Source organism: Salmo salar, chromosome ssa16 (assembly GCF_905237065.1).
Source record: "Salmo salar chromosome ssa16, Ssal_v3.1, whole genome shotgun sequence".
Lineage (NCBI taxonomy): Eukaryota > Metazoa > Chordata > Actinopteri > Salmoniformes > Salmonidae > Salmo > Salmo salar.
Window position 1 is genome coordinate 78,071,553 of NC_059457.1, and position 22,760 is coordinate 78,094,312.

The 22,760-nt window shown below is 46.3% G+C and overlaps 1 protein-coding gene across 8 annotated transcripts in view; it reads right to left on the bottom strand.

Annotated features, from left to right (window-relative positions):
* The window catches only part of LOC106574751 (sentrin-specific protease 7), a 28,233-nt gene that overhangs the window by 4,633 nt on the left and 840 nt on the right, over positions 1 to 22,760 (bottom strand). For 3 of the 8 annotated variants that reach the window (XR_006759838.1, XM_045697985.1, XM_045697986.1), the window contains exons 3-16: positions 21,764 to 21,852; positions 19,396 to 19,683; positions 18,918 to 19,018; positions 17,938 to 18,125; positions 16,972 to 17,332; positions 11,654 to 11,763; positions 10,603 to 10,749; positions 9,075 to 9,108; positions 7,344 to 7,568; positions 6,537 to 6,775; positions 3,947 to 4,023; positions 3,704 to 3,820; positions 3,234 to 3,353; positions 2,854 to 2,946 (exon numbers count right to left, since the gene is read on the bottom strand). Coding sequence is in view for 7 of the 8 variants with exons in the window: in XM_045697985.1 (XP_045553941.1) it covers positions 2,854 to 2,946; positions 3,234 to 3,353; positions 3,704 to 3,820; positions 3,947 to 4,023; positions 6,537 to 6,775; positions 7,344 to 7,568; positions 9,075 to 9,108; positions 10,603 to 10,749; positions 11,654 to 11,763; positions 16,972 to 17,332; positions 17,938 to 18,125; positions 18,918 to 19,018; positions 19,396 to 19,683; positions 21,764 to 21,852 (2,189 nt within the window). In the remaining variant the exon portion in view is untranslated. The remainder of the gene's footprint in view (positions 1 to 2,853; positions 2,947 to 3,233; positions 3,354 to 3,703; positions 3,821 to 3,946; positions 4,024 to 6,536; positions 6,776 to 7,343; positions 7,569 to 9,074; positions 9,109 to 10,602; positions 10,750 to 11,653; positions 11,764 to 16,971; positions 17,333 to 17,937; positions 18,126 to 18,917; positions 19,019 to 19,395; positions 19,684 to 21,763; positions 21,853 to 22,760) is intronic. The other 5 variants (XM_014150787.2, XM_014150789.2, XM_045697988.1 and 2 more) reach the window with 4 other exon arrangements.

Below are 22,760 nucleotides of genomic sequence, written 5' to 3' on the forward strand. Positions count from 1 at the left end.
TGGCCCCTGTCCTAGCCTGGCCGTGGCCCCTGTCCTAGCCTGGCCGTGGCCCCTGTCCTAGCCTGGCCGTGGCCCCTGTCCTAGCCTGGCCATGGCCCATGTCCTAGCCTGGCCTGATTGTCTTGTATTGGAACATACTGGAACATACCGTGTCAGAATATAAATCCGTATCTGGAGCTTAGCCCATTTTCCAGCTACACGTCAGTCGGGAGGTATTGTCATTGATGCTTTTCTATTGAAAACCCATTAAGATATGTACAATAGGTCTGCAGTTGTATATCATAATACACTGCTCAAAAAAATAAAGGGAACACTTAAACAACACAATGTAACTCCAAGTCAATCACACTTCTGTGAAATCAAACTGTCCACTTAGGAAGCAACACTGATTGACAAATTTCACATGCTGTTGTGCAAATGGAATAGACAACAGGGTGAAATTATAGGCAATTAGCAAGACACCCCCAATAAAGGAGTGGTTCTGCAGGTGGTGACCACAGACTACTTCTCAGTTCCTATGCTTCCTGGCTGATGTTTTGGTCACTTTTGAATGCTGGCGGTGCTTTCACTCTAGTGGTAGCATGAGATGGAGTCTACAATCCACACAAGTGGCTCAGGTAGTGCAGCTCATCCAGGATGGCACATCAATGCGAGCTGTGGCAAGAAGGTTTGCTGTGTCTGTCAGCGTAGTGTCCAGAGCATGGAGGCGCTACCAGGAGACAGGCCAGTACATCAGGAGACGTGGAGGAGGCCGTAGGAGGGCAACAACCCAGCAGCAGGACCGCTACCTCCGCCTTTGTGCAAGGAGGAGCAGGAGGAGCACTGCCAGAGCCCTGCAAAATGACCTCCAGCAGGCCACAAATGTGCATGTGTCTGCTCAAACGGTCAGAAACAGACTCCATGAGGGTGGTATGAGGGCCCGACGTCCACAGGTGGGGGTTGTGCTTACAGCCCAACACCGTGCAGGACGTTTGGCATTTGCCAGAGAACACCAAGATTGGCAAATTCGCCACTGGCGCCCTGTGCACTTCACAGATGAAAGCAGGTTCACACTGAGCACGTGACAGATTCTGGAGACGCCGTGGAGAACGTTCTGCTGCCTGCAACATCCTCCAGCATGACCGGTTTGGCGGTGGGTCAGTCATGGTGTGGGGTGGCATTTCTTTGGGAGGCCGCACAGCCCTCCATGTGCTCGCCAGAGGTAGCCTGACTGCCATTAGGTACCGAGATGAGATCCTCAGACCCCTTGTGAGACCATATGCTGGTGCGGTTGGCCCTGGGTTCCTCCTAATGCAAGACAATGCTAGACCTCGTGGCTGGAGTGTGTCAGCAGTTCCTGCAAGAGGAAGGCATTGATGCTATGGACCACCCGTTCCCCAGACCTGAATCCAATTGAGCACATCTGGGACATCATCCATCCCACAACGCCACGTTGCACCACAGACTGTCCAGGAGTTGGCGGATGCTTTAGTCCAGGTCTGGGAGGAGATCCCTCAGGAGACCATCTGCCACCTCGTCAGGAGCATGCCCAGGCGTTGTAGGGAGGTCATACAGGCACGTGGAGGCCACACACACTACTGAGCCTCATTTTGACTTGTTTTAAGGACATTACATCAAAGTTGGATCAGCCTGTAGTGTGGTTTTCCAATTTCATTTTGAGTGTGACTCCAAATCCAGACCTCCATGGGTTGATAAATTGGATTTCCATTGATTATTTTTGTGTGATTTTGTTGTCAGCACATTCAACTATGTAAAGAAAAAAGTATTTAATAAGATTATTTAATTCATTCAGATCTAGGATGTGTTATTTTAGTGTTCCCTTTATTTTTTGAGCAGTGTATATGCCATTTCGCAGACACTGATATCCAAAGTGACTTAGTGTATTGAATTGAACCTACAGCACTTGGCATTGCAAGAGCCACACTCCACGGACTGAAAGCCTTCTACTGTGGTCCTAAAGTGAAGTGGGGAGTTGAGGGAACAGGGAACATGACGCTGTGCAGCACTCCATCCAGGCCGTCATCAACCCACAGCCATATGAATGAAGGTACGCACATCCGGCCCTGTCTCTGTCAGGCGTGACAGAGGCTGTTTCAACACCAGTGCAGCCTTGAGACTAGTACACACACCCACAGACAGACAGACTACAGCTCAGGCCACATCTCCACTATGCTGGAGGCCTGCCCTGCCTGGACACTGCCTCCGCTCCAGTTTAATGTCCCTGTTTTCATGTCTCCTTGTCAGAGCCATGACAGCTAGAGGGAAGGATGAAGAAAAGAGCACTGTTTTCCCCAATCAAGGGAGTGTGGTGTCATGTCATGACATGTGGTGTACAGCAGAGTAGAGTAGTGTAGTATAGAGTAGTGTAGTATAGAATAGTGTAGTATAGAGTAGTGTAGTATAGAGTAGTGTAGTATAGAGTAATGTAGTGTACAGTAGAGTAGTGTAGGGCAGTGTAGTGTTGTATAGTGTAGTGTATAGTAGGGCAGTGTAGTATAGTGTAGAGTAGTATAGTGGAGTATAGTATAGTGTAGAATAGTATAATGTAGGGTTGTATAGTATAGGGTTGTATATTGTGGTGTAGTATAGTGTAGTACAGTGTAGTGTAGTGTAGTGTTGAGTAGAGTAGGGTTCTATAGTGTAGTGCAGTGCTGGACCACCATGGGCTAATTGGGCACACGCATCTCCTCAGGAAATATTCTGTTCCACTTTGCGAGGACGACAGAAATGGTGCCGTTATTGGTCCAAGTCTTGGCTCTACCCTCTCTCTGTGTGTGTGTGTGTGTGTGTGTGTGTGTGTGTGTGTGTGTGTGTGTGTGTGTGTGTGCATGCGTGTCTATCATTCTCACTCACTTGTGATTGACAGGCACAAACAGGTAGTCCTTGTTGAAGATGTCAACATGGCGGGTCCACGTCCTCACCCTCTGGTGTCTCCTGTCCCGGGCCCTGAGAGGAAGGAGAGGGGAAACACTTCACAGCAACACATACTACTCCTTCCATCACAATCCAGGTAGAATATCTCTTAACAATACTCTTAACAAGAGTAAAATGCTCCTTAACTTCTCTGTCAATACCATCATTAACATCGTTAGCATGTGACTAAGCCAACAGCACACGTAGAGCACGCCGCCAGGAGCCTAAGGCCAAACATGAGCCCCCCGCGGGGCGCCATGTGACGCGCGGCCGAGCCACCCACTAAGCCGTTAAAAGACGCTGAGTGCTGATCTCCTTACGGGATGGCAGCCTCCTCCTCCAGGGACGTGTCCCGGCGGGTCAGCTGCTTGTAGAAGAAGCTGCTGAAGACATGACATCTCTCTGCCAGGGGCCCCGGGGCCCGCTCCAGGAGAAGATACCTGAGGGGACAGGAAGATGCTGAGGTTTTGCTGTACTGTCACATGCTGTGTGGCTGGGCTAAACTAAGGGGACGTGGCTGATTTCCATATATGTTAAATGAAGCTAATGTTAGGGTTTGGTTATGATAATGGTCAGTTTTAGGTTTTGGGTGGTCAGCCTGTCAATGGAATGCTGGTCGGAAATGTCCACTTAGTCCTGCTTCATTGTACTTAGTTGTGGTTTGAACCAATCAGCATTCAGGATTAGACCCACCCGTTGTATAATCACCGGTTACACGTCTGCCAGCTGGCTAAGATGTTCACATGACAGGAGAAAAACATTGGTCCACAGGCAGATCACTAGAACTCACTTAAGGTAGAAGTCGATGATGACATCATTGAGGAACTGACCACTGTCCAGACAGTCTAGGTCCTCTGTTGTCACGGTGATTCCTCCTTTAGAAGGGAGGGGTGGGTACTGGATCAACCTGATGATGAAGAGATCCAATAGTTCATGTGTAAACAACAACAACTAATACTAACAGGTAGTATATTCTACATTGAAAACCATCCATAACAATAAACTGGTGAGCAGCAGGATGTACTGCCCTCACCTGGTGGGCAGCAGGCCCTTGAGTCTGGAGTAAGGCTCTCTGCTTCTGTGGTTCCCTCTGGTCCGACTGGGGCTCCCCTGATCGGAACAAGAACAGAACAGAAAAACATTACAGAATCACCCGTCAGAAGTCATCACCCCAGTCAAACACCTCAGACTTTACTCGACAGATTCATCTGACTGCATGGGGGATTTTCCTTAAATGTATTTTGGACAAGGGGAACAGGTGATCAAATTCAACGTTTTGGTGAGTGATGAGAATGAGGGGGATGGAGATGATAAAGTCAAGGTCTGCTCTGATGATGAACAGCAGAGAGGAAGAGGATGACGGCACTCACTGTGTGTGTGTTGGCCAGACATGCTGCAGACCTGCCAACTCTGTCCAACTTTTTAGAGTACCAGACGCACGCGGCAAATTGGAGATTCAACTGGCGAGCATAGCACAGCCGAATTGTTTAGTTTTTTTTTTCACCCTCACGCGCGCGGTTTGTGAGTCTGATCGCAATTATAGAATTGTACCAAATCAAGTCTATAAAAAGGTTGGAATACTTTCTTCACAGCATTCCATTTACACACATGGTAAAAGTCACTAACAAGATGTAATTAGAAAAAACACACAAAGGGCCTTTATTCTTGGAGTGTTTTTATTTTATTAAACAAATAATAACAGGTTATTTGTTTAGGTACAAAATGTACAAATGTCCTATCAACGATAAAACATTTGTATCTATAACGTTTTTCTTAGCACATGCGCTCAAATTTAGTCTCTATAGTATAGGAACGTTGGTCACCTCTCAAACAGGGCCAATCACAAAGGCCAGCTCACAAGTAGTGGCTTTTTAGACACCGTTCCTAATCAACACTAAAAGCAAAATCATTTTGAAAACATAAAAACAAATGATCGCATCGACACAGACCGCAAACTGGCTACACAAAGCTTCAGTAGGCTACCTCAAAGGGAATCTGAACGCTGTTCGCTAGAAGAGTCCGCTGTTTCAGCCTAGGTAAAGGTGCCTATTGGATTTCTTTGCAGCGCATACATCATTTCAGATTATCGAAATTTATAAAATCTCAAATCTAGTGCAAAGGCATTTTAGAAGCATTGCCTCTATAGCTGATACAGGACACTCATTCATTCCTCATCGTGCAGTCTTCTAAACTCCCGACTCCATTTAATGCCAAGATATTCATATTTATTTTTTATTATACTTTTGTACTGCTTTTTGTGACGTGGATCATAATTACAGTTACAGTCTAATCAGGTTGCGTGATCCTCGTAATGTTACGTGGAAAATACAACTAATGGGACGCAGAATTAAATGTATAGCACAATCGCACAAATGCGACCAGTTATTTTTCGTATTTGCATTTAATTTCTTTCACTAGGAAATGCGAGTGAACTGCTGGCACTTTAGAGCCCACTGAATGTCCATCTTGTGTTCGCTAACGTTAGCTTGAAACAATTCGTGTTTACCTTTCCACGACACACGGAGTTGAAAAGGGATTTGTCCATGTGTTTACCTACAGCTGACAGTCGGATAACTCATCATCACAACAAATAGGAGGGCAGACACCGGGTAGCTGCGTCGAATAATCTCCATGTCCGTTGACACAAACTCCGTCTGTGTGTTGCAGCTCGAGAATCGGGATGTTAGATTTACTCAGTGGACTTATTTTTATTAAAATGTAAAAAAAATAAAAAAAAAAAAATCAGGCCCATTCATTTATTCGTACTTTTAACTCGGATCTTCTACCTGCATACACGGACAGAGAATTGCATAGTTGGTACGCAAAATGCGTGCATGTTGCTACGTCCACAGATGAGGTCAAGGGAGCCAGCTCATAAAGACCCCAACGAGGTGGCCTACTTTGGTCTATGCCAGCTGGCCCCAAAAACCCTGACGTTCCTGGGCCCTCCCTGGACACACACACACCTGCCGTACTCATCATCCCCACCACACACACACACCTTCGCCCACCCAGATCCCTTCTTACTGCCTGTGTAATTCCTCCATCCTTCTAGGACCTGTGAGGGAGTAGAGACCAAGCTCACTTCTGCTGCTGGTTGGGTGTGATCCCAACCCCACCTAACTCTGTCCAACAAGCCATCTCCACCCCTCAGTCTCCCCATCTCCACCCCTCAGTCTCCCCATCTCCACCCCTCAGTCTCCCCATCTCCACCCCTCAGTCTCCCCATCTCCACATCTTCATCCCTCAATCCCCATCTCTCCCCTCACTGGACACTGCCACTTCATCAAAACTGAGTCAGGGGCCACTCACACTGTGTGTGTGCGTGCTGACAGGGCCACTTCTTCTAGCTGGCGCTGCTAACTGGCCTTCATAGAACCTGCTGTTATGTTGAGCACCCAGACCTCACAGTGGATTGAATAACACAGACATTATTATAACAGGTTTTTCAATTTATACCTCTGAGGCCGAGCCTGCATCTTAAGTTAGAGGGATGGAGAGTTGAGGGGGACAGGGGACGAAAGAGCACAGAGGTATACACACTGTCAAGCATATAGACACACAGACAGACACACAGACAGATATATTCACACAGTTCTGAGCTCCTGAGTGACTATACTGACCTTTGCTGTCCCCAGGCCGGGGTCTGCCACCAGGCTCTGCCCCAGCAGGGTGAGGAGGTGGGCGTCCTGGGGACAGCTGTGTATCAGTGCCAGGCCGTCTGCCCAGGACAGGGGGCTCTTCAGGTCGTAGGAGCGGCCCTGACGGAAGGCCTCTACATCCAGCATGGAGGCTAGCAGAGCAGCCTGCAGATCACCCAGCTGTTCTCTTAGGACCAGGAGGAGGAATGGACAGGCCTGACCTATATAGCCACAATAGGAGGGAACACACACACACACATTAACACACGGACAGATGCACACACAGAGACACACACTGTTCCACACGTTGGCAGGTGATGACATACTTTCTTCTAGAAAGTGTGGTTGAGTCATGACGGTGTGCTGCGTTGTGATCCGCCCACTAACACTCAGTAACTGGCCCACATTAAGGACAACACACCACTTCTACACTTCCTTGTCTTTCTTTAGGTTTTGGAGGCAGAATCTTGAGAAGTTTGTTTTCCTGTTGACCTTCACAGCTTGATTGAACCTTTAACTCAATTAATCCACCTCTGGATCGGACAGAACACCAGTCCCAATTTATCCCGCCTCATGCATCAAATTCTCTGCATCTGGTGAAAATATGTTGACCCACTATTCACATTACTATAGATTTATTTATCCTCCATTTAACCAGGGACGTCACACTGAGATTGACATCTCTTTTACAAGGCTGCTCTTTTAAAGCTAACATGGACTCTCAAGTCTCAACTAACATTGTAATGAATTTCTCTGTCTTAATTCTCCCAGTTGGTACGGTAGTCTTACCAGGCAGGGTAACGGGGTGGAGGGCTGAGAGCTCTGTCTGCACCAGGTTGGCCTGGGCCTCAGACACCCAGAGGAAGAGCAGGGAGGGGGCCGCTCGGCCGGGACAACCCTGGAAGAGACTCCCGTCTTGGGCTAGACCCCCGTCCCACACCGCGTACCCCCTGAGCTGGGACGCCACCAGGCTCACCGACACCCCCCCCTCCTCCTCGGATGACACCCTGGAATCTGTTGGATAAGATAGGATGGGGGGGGTGGCGAGGTGTAATAATTCTGTTTTGATCATACTGGATATCTGATGACAGGGAAATCTTTTTTGTTGGATTATTTCTATCATTTATTTAAGGGTCTTATACAGTATTTTGGAGAAGGCAGAAAGACTGTCTAATACACTGACTATCAGGGGTTACGACTCCAAGACCCTGGAGTTACTAGCACCATGCTCTCACTAACTGACCACCTCCTGCTCAACATAAGCGTCTTAGGACACTAGTAAGATCCACAGATGCACCCAGAGTCAAGTGGGGTGAAAAAGTCGTGCAAACCAGTATGGCCTACCGTCGCCAAACGTAAATAGAACCCTAAGCTGAGCTTCTTAACCCTAACCCAGTCCAGAGAAAAACAGGTAAGTGTGTAGAGGTGTGTGTGTGTGTTCAGGTGTAAGTGTGTGAATGGGGGCACGTGTGTGACCCTCACAGGGTCACAGACAGTTGACCAGGGTCGTTACATGCTCACCTACAGTAAACAACAGGGTAAGCCATGGGACAATAACAAGAGTAACCATAATGAGATTTATATAAAGGATTAAAGATGGGTTATCTAAGGGAACGTCAGGCTGGAATTAAATCATTACACATAATTAATATTACAAACTGGGTGGGTCGAACCCTGAATGCTGATTGGCTGACAGCCGTGGTATATTTCACCATATACCACGGGTATAACAAAACATTTATTTTTACTGCTCTAATTACATTGGTAACCAGTTTATAATAGCAATAAGGCACCTCAGGGGGTTGTGGTATATGGCCAATATACCAGGGCTAAGGGCTGTATACAGGCACTCCGCGTTGCGTCGTGCTCAAGAACAGCACTTAGCCGGGGTATACAGTTGTTTGGCCATATACCACACCCCCTCGGGCCTTATTGCTTAAATATAGAATAGGCTGATCTGATCCTTCTACATGTATATAATACCTGTAAATCATTAACTACAGGTTTTTTGCATCGTACTGGCCGCCTACCTTTCCTTCCTGGACAATGGATTTCAGCACTACACTTTCAGAACAGAAGTGTGTTTGCCAGTCTGACTTCACTAGCCTGGTTCCAGATCTGTTTGTGCTCTTGCCAACTCATTTGCTCATTGTCAAGCCAAACATGTTTAGCATGACAATTAGGGCCAAGGAGTTGGCACGATGGCACAAACAGACTGCCACTCATCTGCCCTCCTCATCTGTATACCTTGACCTAAGTCTCATCACAAAGACACTGAGGCCGCAATCTATGACGCCAGCAGGAAGATGGTGGATCAGGGAGGCTATGGAGCCCATATGATCCCCCTGGGGAAGGGAAGGACCCTGCATGTGTTGCAGTAAAGACTAAAACACACAGTGACTTCACCCTCTGAGGCTTATTGAGACCTTTTTATCATCTTTCCCCATCTGATCATTAGGCTAGGTCATACTCCACCACACACCACACACACAGCTGCAATGTCAAGCTGTCAGTGATTACCTTTCAGCGGTAGAGTGATGCCATCATCTGTTACCTATAAAAAGAGGAGGGAGATGAAATATATTAGCAGGAGGAAAATGCTGACATGTTATCATTACGGTATATAATAAGAGGGAGGATGAATAAAATAGCTAATTAGAGAAGAGGTAAAGGAGAAGAGATTGAAGACAGGTGGAGGGATATTATAAAGCATCCTGTTGGGTTTTTATATTAAGGAGGGTAGACTGACCCCTGACCCTGATGCTCAGTCTTGACCAACCCCTAGACCCTTATTCCCCTAGGCCCTTACTCCCCTAGGCCCTTACTCCCCTAGGCCCTTACTCCCCTAGGCCCTTACTCCCCTAGGCCCTTACTCCCCTAGGCCCTTACTCCCCTAGGCCCTTACTCCCCTAGGCCCTTACTCCCCTAGGCCCTTACTCCCCTAGGCCCTTACTCCCCTAGGCCCTTACTCCCCTAGGCCCTTACTCCCCTAGGCCCTTACTCCCCTAGGCCCTTACTCCCCTAGGCCCTTACTCCCCTAGGCCCTTACTCCCCTAGGCCCTTACTCCCCTAGGCCAGACCAGATGCACTTGTGTAGATCTGAAAGGATTGGATAGGTATTCACATTGGACATATTTAGCATGGTTGCTATGGAAACAATACCAATCATAACAGAATAATACATATTCTGTTTAAAAGGGTTGTCAATAAAAAAAAGACCTCGTTCAACAACAGAAGGAAAGTTTCCAGACATGACAAAAGCAGCTAAATAAATCAATAAATAAAATAGGCAATGTTGTTTTGCTGATCTCACAGTGGAAAACAACAGGAGTTTGACACAGTAATCTTTTGACCACAAGGCAACTGCTCCAGACTCACTGACCACGGTTTAATTCACCCCGGGACTCTGTCATTAGCACCACACTATTTCTTAATTGCTTGTTAAAGGATTTTATGGCCCTGGAATGGACTTGATGGGAGTTTGGAGAACACCTGGTGATAAACTGCCGATGTTTCGCCAGTTATGGTCTTGAGTTGCTTATCATGTCATTGTTCCAGCAAGAGACTGGCATGTGGGTTTGTGAGACTGCCAGTCAAGGTTGTGTTCGAAGTGTTCAAAGTAGCGACACATACTTGATCTTCTGTTTTATTACAGCTCTCTCCATCCGTCCCATCAGTGTAATATGTAAGCCCTATTTTGTGAGGGCTGGCCCATTAAGACGCTGGACAACACATGTCCTTTATTAAAATCTAAACCAGGAACAAAAACTAGTGATGGGCCAATCACATTAAGGGGGAAGCTATCTGGAAGAGAGCATGGAAAGAAAGAGAGAAAGAAGCTGGGCAAATATTGATGTGAAATCAGGACAGTGGGGAAAGAACCTGGTTGTTTCTGTCTTACATTCATACAGGCTTCAACTGAGACACAAATTTGGAACGCACAGGTATTATGCTCAGCTAATTTCGAATGTGGAGCACAACCACGTGCCTGTGTGTACACAAAGAAAGAGTGACCTACACACACACACCACTAGCCAAAGTGTCTTACCACCAGGTTTCCATTGGCCTGTGCTCGGACCACCCCAGCGTGCAGTGTAGAGAAGGACAGTTCCATGATAGGAGGCAGTGGCTGTGTGCTGCCAGGTTGGTGCTGCGATACGCTCTGTAACCCCGTGACCTTCTCTCCAACCACAGCCTGCCAATTACAACACAGGGGCACCGGCACACATGGAAATAATTCACAATATTGCATAAAACCTCATATTTACCTCAACTGCTTAAATAGATTTCTTCCCAGGCATGAAACAACGGCTTTCCTGGAAGCAAATGCTTTAAATCGACCACGATTTCCTAGAATGTTTTCAATTGGTGATGTCTTGTCTTTTAGTTGCAACAAGTAACAGTGGATGGAGTTTAAGGTGGAGGCCCTTCAGCTAGGCCCCTCCAGCTACAGTAATGGTAGAAGAGACACTGCACTGAGCAACATAGAAATCCTACAACAGAGATGGGAAGCTCTGTTCAAGATGCTCAACAACAGGGGTTACATCTGTTCCTGCTCAGCGTCTCAAAACACAATAACAAACATGTTGGATCTTAACCAGAGTTACCTGCTTCTTCTAAAACATCCACTGGGGAGGCTTTCTACTACTAATTATCTCACAGCACCAGACTAGTTTCTTTTATTACTTACACATTCCCAGTCCCCACTGTCTGCTAGCTGAACCTCTACATGTGTTACAGACAGGCAGTTAGCTGACAACAGCTGGCAAACCTCACCTCAGTCGTGATATAGGCTACAATGTTGTCTTCTCCAAGTCTGACCTCTCAATCCAAGTCTGAAATAGCTGGCTTCTCTGAGCACTGTCTTCTCTGAGTACTGCATATAAAAAAGTCCGTCTTGATTTGTTTGCTTGATTTGATGCTCTGACTGTCAAATGCTATAATATTTTTCAAAACCAGACAATATGTTATTTGTCCAGGCAACCATAGAATTAGAACCATATCATTAGAATTCTACTCACTTAAAGTGAATAGGCCTCTGACATGTGATGAGGTACCATGATCATTAGAAACACATGCCCCCTCCTCATCCCTCCTACCTGTTCCTCTGGGGTGGGTTGGCCTTGCCTGGGGCTCTGTTGTGGGGTCTTCAGCCTGGGGCACTCTTCTTCATCATTCATGTCCTCCTCATCCTCACTGGAAAGCACAACTGACACACAGACACACTCAACTTAGTATGGTGATTATACACTGTCGTTATACAAACAACGGGAACTGATAATATTACAGGCCAGCGGTCTGTTGCAGCAGCTGGGCGTAAAAAAGTTGGGCTTAAATGATAAGCGGAAGGTAGCTACACCCAGAATATACCAGCCTTTTTTTCTAAATGAGGGAAGAGAGACAGAGAGAGCGAGACAGACAGAGAGAGCGAGACAGACAGAGAGAGCGAGACAGACAGAGAGAGCGAGACAGACAGAGAGAGCGAGACAGACAGAGAGAGCGAGACAGAGAGAGAGAGGAGACAGAGAGAGAGACAGAGAGAGAGACAGAGAGAGAGACAGAGAGAGAGACAGAGAGAGAGACAGAGAGAGAGACAGAGAGAGACAGAGAGAGAGAGAGAGAGAGAGAGAGACAGAGAGAGAGAGAGAGACAGAGAGAGAGACAGAGAGAGAGAGAGAGACAGAGAGAGAGACAGAGAGAGAGAGAGACAGAGAGAGACAGAGAGAGAGAGAGACAGAGAGAGAGAGAGACAGAGAGAGAGAGAGACAGAGAGAGAGAGAGACAGAGAGAGAGAGAGACAGAGAGAGAGAGAGACAGAGAGAGACAGAGAGAGACGAGAGAGAGAGAGACAGAGAGAGAGAGAGACAGAGAGAGAGAGAGACAGAGAGAGAGAGACAGAGAGAGAGAGAGAGACAGAGAGAGAGAGACAGAGAGAGAGAGACAGAGAGAGAGAGAGACAGAGAGAGAGACAGGTGTATACACCAGTCTGTAGGTGAGGGGATTGTACTGTATATACTAAGGTGCCTACACACACTAAGGCTGGTCCATGCAAAGGCTGGGGTTGGTGGGCCCAGGGTAATAGGCTTGCCAGGGAGTAATCTGGAGTGTGACGCTCAGCACTGAGCTAGCCAGAACTGGAGCACCTTGTCCTGCTGTACCACCCATAACTGTTGTACATCTATGGTGCCACCTATTGAGACTGGCACCTTGAAGTGACACTGACACCGTTAGTTAGTGTGTCAATGGGGTGGCTTCACGAAGGAGCTGCTGGCACACTGGCTGTCACTGAAGTTGAGAGCAGGAGGTCCTTTCTGTGCTCTACCACCGACTGAGACTGTCACTTTCAAGTCAGTGTGTTAATGAGTGTGTCAGATGCTGGCACACTAACAGTCAGTGTAAGAGGATTGGAGTGGTATCTATTTGTATTCATGATGACTACTTAGATGAATGATTAGCCATTATCACGATTTTTAAAGCCCCCAAGCAGTCTTTGTAATTTTATTTTTAAGTCACTGTATGTCTAATAAACCACTGTCTGTTTATTTAATGAAAAGAACTGCAACATATATTTTTTTATAATTTACACTGAGTAGACCAAACATCAGGAACTGAGTGCATGTCCCTGAGCCTCCGTTCGCCCTTCAAACACTGTCTGATCGTGTGGGCGTTAGGAAACAAATGTGAAGACATTTACATAGACAGCCCTGATTGGCTGATAGGATGGTCTAGAGTCCATCCCCTTACCCAGATGAACAGTCATTGGTCTATTTTAATCAGATCACATTGTGATGTCATGATGTGGGCCAAAAGTTCCATCCCACCTGAACAAGCTGAAATTCAAGGCATTGTTTTCTAACATCTCTTACACAAAAAGGGCATTATCATAATTATCATAATTTCAGTGATAGCATCATCATTTTTTAAGAATAATCACATTTTTAAACTGCACCTCCCCTTTTAATATATCACATTGATTATGATGAAGTACGCAACATTAGCCTATATCCTGTTGTTCACCAATACCTTTGACATAAATACAGATTAGCCTACATTGTCCAGGTCCTGACATAGGACCACAGAACTAGCTGGAGATGGCTGTTAGCTGCTCACGCAAAGTCAATGGGTTAATTTAAAGGGGGACTAGAAGCTCCTGGGAGCAGCGGAAGGACCCAGAGTCGGAGGGGGGAAGGGGATTGGGTCAGTGAGGGTCAAGTGCCAGTAGACAGACACAGGACTAATGGGCTTTATAGGGAGCTTTGGCTATCCACAGTAATCTGGCTGACTACTTGTCTCCCTCTACCTCCTCCCCACAACCCTGGTGTTGCAGCACCATGCTCTACCAACTGATCCACACGGGACCTACATATTCCTCTTCCTCCTCCCCACAACCCTGGTGTTGCAGCACCATGCTCTACCAACTGATCCACACGGGACCTACATATTCCTCACAACCCTGGTGTTGCAGCACCATGCTCTACCAACTGATCCACACGGGACCTACATATTCCTCACAACCCTGGTGTTGCAGCACCATGCTCTACCAACTGATCCACACGGGACCTACATATTCCCCACAACCCTGGTGTTGCAGCACCATGCTCTACCAACTGATCCACACGGGACCTACATATTCCTCACAACCCTGGTGTTGCAGCACCACGCTCTACCAACTGATCCACACGGGACCTACATATTCCTCTACCTCCCCACAACCCTGGTGTTGCAGCACCACGCTCTACCAACTGATCCACACGGGACCTACATATTCCTCTACCTCCTCCCCACAACCCTGGTGTTGCAGCACCATGCTCTACCAACTGATCCACACGGGACCTACATATTCCTCTACCTCCTCCCCACAACCCTGGTGTTGCAGCACCATGCTCTACCAACTGATCCACACGGGACCTACATATTCCTCACTCCTCCCACAACCCTGGTGTTGCAGCGCCATGCTCTACCAACTGATCCACACGGGACCTACATATTCCTCACAACCCTGGTGTTGCAGCACCATGCTCTACCAACTGATCCACACGGGACCTACATATTCCCCACAACCCTGGTGTTGCAGCGCCATGCTCTACCAACTGATCCACACGGGACCTACATATTCCCCACAACCCTGGTGTTGCAGCGCCATGCTCTACCAACTGATCCACACGGGACCTACATATTCCTCTACCTCCTCCCCACAACCCTGGTGTTGCAGCACCATGCTCTACCAACTGATCCACACGGGACCTACATATTCCTCACAACCCTGGTGTTGCAGCACCATGCTCTACCAACTGATCCACACGGGACCTACATATTCCCCACAACCCTGGTGTTGCAGCGCCATGCTCTACCAACTGATCCACACGGGCCCTACATCCATCTCTCTCTCTCACCCTCTCTCTCACCCTCTCTCTCACCCTCTCTCTCACCCTCTCTCTCCCTCTCTCTCCCTCTCTCTCCCTCTCTCTCCACCACCATTATTCATGGTACATTAACATGGAGGGACAAAGGGGACTGAGAATAACCAAGTCTGCTCTCGTTATCACTATGGTCTTTTCCTTGTCAGCACTTTGAGTGCACGTTAAGACACACACATCTTCAAACACACACACCTCAAAAACAGTGAGCCACCCCTCTGTGGTGGAGCCAGGCATTAATCTCTCAGCACCGCTGACAGCTGATGGTTTCCCATGCCCCCCTCTGGCTACACATCTCTGAACACAAAGAGCTTGTAAAGCTGGAACTAGGACCCATTAGAAGAGAGAACAAATGCAGACCAGATGAGGATCCTCATCGGATGTTGTGTCCTCATCATTCCCCTGGTGATGCCCCAGCCCCATGTTGACAAAAATATATTTTAATGGCAAATATTGCCTGTACCAAAAATTACAAACCCAAGCTTGAGTTTCCTCTCTCTTCCAACTGCTTCTTGGCTCCCCAGGTCCCCATGTCGTCATCATTATGAAGGCTCCTGTACTCGTTACTACCTAATCACTGGGGATTTGAAGGGCCAAGACTCCACTAGAGAGAGGAAGCCCATGGGTCTCTGCTAGGACAGGTCCTCGCTAAGGATGCAGCTCACCACAGATCCAATCAGTGGCTATGGGCGTGGCTTAGTTGCCTAGAAGTTAAGGTTAGTGTTGGTTATAGGGGTGGAGCTTAGGTCCTTCCAGAGGATCCATTCTAACGCCACGGTGGTGGTGCACCTTGCCAACAGAGGGAGCTTCCCTGTAAATTGCTTCCAGTGTGTCAGAATGTGCTCTGGGTTGTTCGTAAACTCAGAGTGTTTCGCTCTCGGGAGCGTTCAGATTGTACACCGGACGCTCTGGCCGAGGAGAAAGGTTGATCCGAGCGTTCTGTAGCATGCTAGCTACTTCCAGACATAAATGAGAGAACACCTCACTCTGACCATGTTACTCACCCTAGCAGAGCTGGTTAGGCTGTTTTCATGTTATCTAGAGCGTTGGTGACTGTAACTGTGCTGCTGGCAACAATTTAGTTGTGTTTTTTTGCCAACGTTCACTGACACCGGTAATATTCAACAGGTGTTGCGCGTTTGTAAATTCATCCGTTTTTAAATCTGCTCTAGCCAGAGTGAATTTACGAACGCACCCTTAGTCTCCCTCACCTCCAGTCTGGTTTGCATAGCCACCAAGTCAGATTCCACAGACACATTCTGCCTTGCAAATGACCTCATTACTTTCTTAAAGAGACACCGCACACTTTGATAAAATATATTGCTTCTTCTATGCAAATGTTGATGAGTACAATAAAATATGTTCTAACAGTTGCCAATCAAATAAGTCCTAAATAGAAAGGATTGTTTATCATCTGTAGCCCCATAATATCAGCTAAAACAAGCTCAATAACTCACTGCAGGCACACACTCCTGTTGAATAATATGCATTCACCTGTATTGTGACTAGACCTAGGCTACATCTTGATTTACCCGGTTTATCAACGCAGATTTACCATTGAAATAAATGACCATTATGTTGTTTGGTACTTAGACTAGTAAAAACAAAGTCAAACTGATTGCATAATAGTAGCTGAGTTTATCTGTCTGGATCAAGTGACATTCTGGGAATTTGGCTAATAGGCCTTCTTTCTGTTGTTGTTGTGGTAACGTTTTAGTATCGAGTATGGTGATACTAGCCAGCCTGTTATGTAATGGCCCTGAACCCCACTAAGACATACAGCTGAAACCGCTTCCTCGCCTGTTCATCCATTGGTGTCGGATGATATTCTATACTGACGCCACTGGGTGAGGAGGGCATTTTGCTTCGTTTAGAATGTTGGTTCAGCGTAACAACACTCATATTACAGAGTAGTATGTGACGTCAAACCGCCAGTCTGTGCGTGATGTGGTATGTTCTGATCAATATGCTATGAAGGGTTCAACAGTGGGTCAACTTACTAGGTTCTGTGGAGGTGGGCTTGGGCCGCCTCAGCCTGAGATGGAGGGAGAGACACTTGGTTGGAGGTCTCCTCTCTCTGTCTGTGAGGTTAGCTCGGAGGGGAGGCCTGCTAAAGGAAAAACGCTTCTCCTGTGTGGCCTGGGTCACTGAAGCCACAGCGGAGAGGGGGTGTCTCGGGGACCCTGTGGATGCACCTCTGGCCCCTGACGTCAAGGGGCGGTCGGGAGGGTCGTCACTATCTGGGCTCTGGCTTCGGTGGCCTGCTGGGACTGGGACACTTCCCCTGGGGCCCGTCCCTGGTGAACCACTAGTCCTCTTGATCTGGTTCTGCAGTGATCCTGAGCTCCCCTTCCTCTCCTTCTGAAAGCACACCAGGTAGGACTACTAGTCACAGGGGTTAACCGAACAGAAATTCCCCTAGAAATGATTACGATCAACTAGAAAAATACAAAATAAATCCTAAAAGAAAACATATGAGCCTGCATATGCCCCTACACTAACCAGCTTGTTCTCATATAATTCCCTACACTTTGTTTTCAACGGCCACACTTTACAAGACTCAATACTATTCTATAGACCAAGCTACCCTGGGGTGTTATCCTGTAGCAAGATATGGAGCTACCAACTCAGCTGAATTAGGACTATCTGTATAGGGTGGAAGTTAATCAACTTGTCTGGTCATTGTTGTCATTTCACTGTGAGGAATAGACCTAGCAACACTGAGTTAGCCAACACTAACAAACAATGCCTGAAAAAGCTAGCCAACGCTCAACCTAGCTAGCTAACAAGTATGGTTACGACCAATAACTATGGACCAGACTAGTAAGTATAAGCAATTGTTTTCTACTAGACATCTTTATGTGAGTCCTGAGGCCAGTCAACTGTATGTGTCCCATATGGCATCCTATTAACTATAGTGCACTATCTAGGGAATAGGGTCCCACTTGAGACAACCATAATGCTACCTCTGTGTTTTGTGGAGGAGATCCATTCATCCCAGTGTCACGTCTCCTCCATGTTGAGTCTCCCGGGGAGACAGAGCGCCTGTCGTCCGTCTTTGAGGAAGTGTCCACCTCTCTTCCTGGAGACGGTTCTGATGCAGAATCCTGCTCCAACTCCACTGGGCTGCATCTCACAGACATTTGGGAATCTTCTGGGGAAGATTTAAAACAGAAAAGGAATAAAATATATGCCATTTAGCAGACACTTTTACCCAAAGTGACTTTGATAAACGTTTTTGTATGGGTGGCCCCAGCGGGAACCGAAACAATGAAATAAGCTAGTAAAACACAACAGTTCCATTTTCACCCTTGTTGAAGAGACAGTAGCCTGGGTGTCTACATGTATGACATGACAGCGAGCACACAGCTAAATGTGACGTCTCCTGAACGAGAAAGAGTTAAAAGAAAAGCAGTCTAACGGCAAGAGATTGTTTACTGCAGGCATTTTTAACAAGGCCATAAAGTTAAGCATTTGTTTATCCAACCAGGAAAATGGTCAGGCTTGCCAACACAATATAGAAGAAGAGGGAAACGCAGGGGGAGGTTAGGTTACACACAGCAACACCTGCTAAATGTTAACCCCCACTGCTCCATGAAACACCAACAAAACACTTAACGAGGAAAACTCCTGATTACACAAGTATGTTTGAACCTTAATTGGTTAGGCCTATGTAGATATAAGCAGCCTCTAACTGCAGTGGATCTACACCAAGATTAAAGACAAATGTTTTTAGACAAATAATACATTTTCACAAAAATAGCGTAGCATCCACAAGTGTAGATTGTCTTCATCAGGCCTCCCTAAGCTGAGCACATTGTCTAGGGATTGTTTTGGACTGTGTGAGAAAGATTGAATGGTTGGCTAGGATTTCACCTCAATGAACTCTCTCTCTGTGTGTGTGTGTGTGTGTGTGTGTGTGTGTGTGAGTGAGAGAGACACTAACCACTGAACTCTGCACGTTGCGTCTTGAGCAGTGGCGATACACACCCGGTCTCTTGATTGTTGTCCCGGCACAGTGTGTCTGATGCCCTCTTAGGGCGCCATCTAGTGGAGGACAATGGTACAGTCAGTTCAAATGATTCCAAGCAGATTTCTATGGTCGTGTCACTTCTAGTTCTGACAGAGTGACAGACACCAAGTGTGAACCGAACAAGCAGAATCACACGTGAATTCACATTTAAAATATCAACTACGTTCTAATTCCTAGACTTAAAGTTATCTGTGTTTCAAGATCTATTACGTTGTAATTTTATTTACATTTATCCATATCGACTTACAGGAGCAATTAGGGTTAGGTGCCTTGCTCAAGGGCACATTGGCAGATTTTCCGCCTAGTCGGCTCGGGGATTCGAACCAGAAACCTTTCGGTTACTTGCCCAACGCTCTTAACTGCTAGGCTACGTGCCGCCCTGATGACATACCCATTTTTGAAGCAGGGAGGAGAGGCTGCTGGGAGTCTTTGTTCAGCTTTGTGTGTTGATGATGTCACAGGGCTTGATTGGATGTGAGGTGGCTTCTTATGAGTCAGAGACTCTGTCTGCTTCCTAGGTGTTCCGTTGACTGCTAGCTGACAGCGAGGGGATGATCTCCACAGTGTGCTGGGCATGTGGGTCTCTCTCCATTTGCTGTGCTCTGGGGAATTCCCTCTCTGGCTGGCAACTGGACGGTGTTCTGGGGTCTGAGCTGGTCTCTGGAAGCCTGTTGACTGGCTGGAGTTCCAAAGTCTCAGCAATGTCTATCTAACATCTCAGGAACTACATCAATACCATATACAGTTGAAGTTGGAAGTTTAGGTTGGAGTAATTAAAACTCGTTTTTCAACCACTCAACAAATTTCTTCTTAACAAACTATAGTTTTGGCAAGTCGGTAAGAACATTATCTAATTTTTCCCAAAATTGTTTACAGACATATTATTTAACTTATAATTCACTGTATCACAATTCCAGTGGGTCAGAAGTTTACATACACTAAGTTGACCGTGCCGTTAAACAGCTTGGAAAACTCCAGAAAATGATGTCATGGCTTTAGAAGCTTCTAATAGGCTAATTGACATAATTTGAGTCAAGGCCTACCTTCAAACTCAGTGCCTCTTTGCTTGACATCATGGGAAAATCAAAAGAAATCAGCCAAGACGTCAGAAAAAAAATTGTAGACCTCCACAAATCTGGTTCCTCCTTGGGAGCAATTTCCAAACGCCTGAAGGTACCACATTCATCTGTACAAACAATAGTACGCAAGTATAAACACCATGGGACCACGCAGCCGTCATACCGCTCAGGAAGGAGACGCATTCTGTCTCCTAGAGATGAACTTGCTTTGGTGGGAAAAGTGCAAATCAATCCCAGAACAACAGCAAAGGACCGTGTGAAGATGCTGGAGGAAACGGGTACAAAAGTATCTATATCCACAGTAAAATGAGTCCTATATCGACATAACCTGAAAGGCCGCTCAGCAATGAAGAAGCAACTGCTCCAAAACCGCCATAAAAAAGCCAGACTACGGTTTGCAACTGCACATGGGGACAAAGATCGGACTTTTTGGAGAAATGTCCTCTGGTCTGATGAAACAAAAATAGAACTGTTTGGACATAATGACCATCGTTATGTTAGGAGGAAAAAGGGGGAGGCTTGCAAGCCGAAGAACACCATCCCAAACCTGAAGCACGTGGGTGGCAGCATCATGTTCTGGGGGTGCTTTGCTGCAGGAGGGACTGGTGCACTTCACAAAATAGATGGCATCATGAGGCAGGAAAATTATGTGGATATATTGAAGCAACATCAAGACATCAGTCAGGAGGTTAGAGCTTGGTCGCAAATGGGTATTCCAAATGGACAATGACCCCAAGCATACTTCCAAAGTTGTGGCAAAATGGCTTAAGGACAACAAAGTCAAGGTATTGGAGTGGCCATCACAAAGCCCTGACCTCAATCCCATAGAACATTTGTGGGAAGAACTGAAAAAGCATGTGCGAGCAAGGAGGCCTACAAAGCGGACTCAGTTACACCAACTCTGTCAGGAAGAATGGGACAAAATTCAAAAGACTTATTGTGGGAAGCTTGTGGAAGGCTACCCGAAACGTTTGACCCAAGTTAAACAATTTAAAGGCAATGCTACCAAATACTAATTGAGTGTATGTAAACTTCTGACCCACTGGGAATGTGATGAAAGAAATAAAAGCTGAAGTAAATCATTCTCTCTACTATTATTCTGACATTTCACATTCTTAAAATAAAGTGGTGATCCTAACTGACCTTAGACAGGGAATTTTTACTAGAATTAAATGTCAGGAATTGTGAAAAACTGAGTTTAAATGTATTTGGCTATGGTGTACGTAAACTTCCGACTTCAACTGTAACGGTAATATCATCTGTGTAATATAACCTGCACTTTTTTTGTCATCATGATTTCCAGCTATACACACTGTACTAGACATTTTGACCAGGTACATTTAACTGGTTGAAGAGCACCATCTACTGAAAATAGTCAGCACTGCAGATATCCATGACCACTGCATCCTGGCAACAAAATAACCAACAAAAACCAGGCACGAGGCGAAAGCACAGAAAAGTGGTGGAGAGAGTGTCATGGTTGACACGTTACACTCCCAACGAGGTCAAGAGGTAAGTCAAGTAAGTCATCTAGGAGAGATAATTGACATTCTTAATCCAGCAGCACTGTCCAAATAAGCTCTGGTCCAGTGCGTCACGTCACTTGTTGATGCTGTTCATTATTCTCAGCAGCATGAATGCTATGGACCAGAGCTATGTACAGATAATCTCTTTACATACCTCTGTTTCCCTGCTCTGGAGATGTGTCCATTCAGAGAGCCATCCTGTTCAGGCCTTTTTCCATTTGAAGAACCATTGCACCAGCTTGTCTGAAATGACACACAGTGTTGTTTCAGCTTAACTATTAACCCATAGGCTACATAGTACATTGACCTACATCTTTTAAAGTGTCTTGAGAGTGATAGGTTTAAATTAGTCTGGGGTTGGGTCGCAAATGGCACCCTATTCCAGAGGAGGCTGGTTGGAGGCACTATAGGAGGATGGGCGCCTTGCAATGGCTGGAATGGAATTAATAGAACCGAGTCAAATGTAGTTTTCATATGTTTGATACCGTTCCATTAATTCCATTCCAGCCATTAAAATGAGCCCATCCTCCTATAGCTCCTCCCACCAGCCTCCTCTGCCATTGTCCCTGTTGTGCACTAGCCACCATGTGGGTTTTGGTCAAAAGTAGTGCATTGATTATATAGGAAATAGGGTGCCATTTCAAAATCAAATCAAATTGTATTAGTCACATGCGCCGAATACAACAGGTGTAGACCTTACAGTGAAATGCTTATTTACAAGCCCATAACCAACAATGCAGTTTAAAAAATATGAATAAGAAATAAAAAGGAACAAGTAATTAAAGAGCAGCAGTAAAATAACAATAGCAAGACTATATACAGGGGGTACCGGTACAGAGTCAATGTGCGGGGGCACCGGTTAGTCAAGGTAATTGAGGTAATATGTACATGTAGAGTTATTTGGGAAGCACTTTGGGAGGTTTCATTAGCATGACTTATGTAGTATTTTATTAAGAACACCTAATATTGAGTTGCACCCTCTTTTGCCCTCTGAACAGCCTCAATTCGTTGAGGCATGGACTCTACAAGGTGTCAAGTGTTCCACAGGGGTGCTGGCCCATGTCTCAAGGCTTAAAAATCCTTCTTTACCCTGTCTCCTCCCTTTCATCTACACTGAAGTGGATTTAACAAGTGACATCAATAAGGGATTA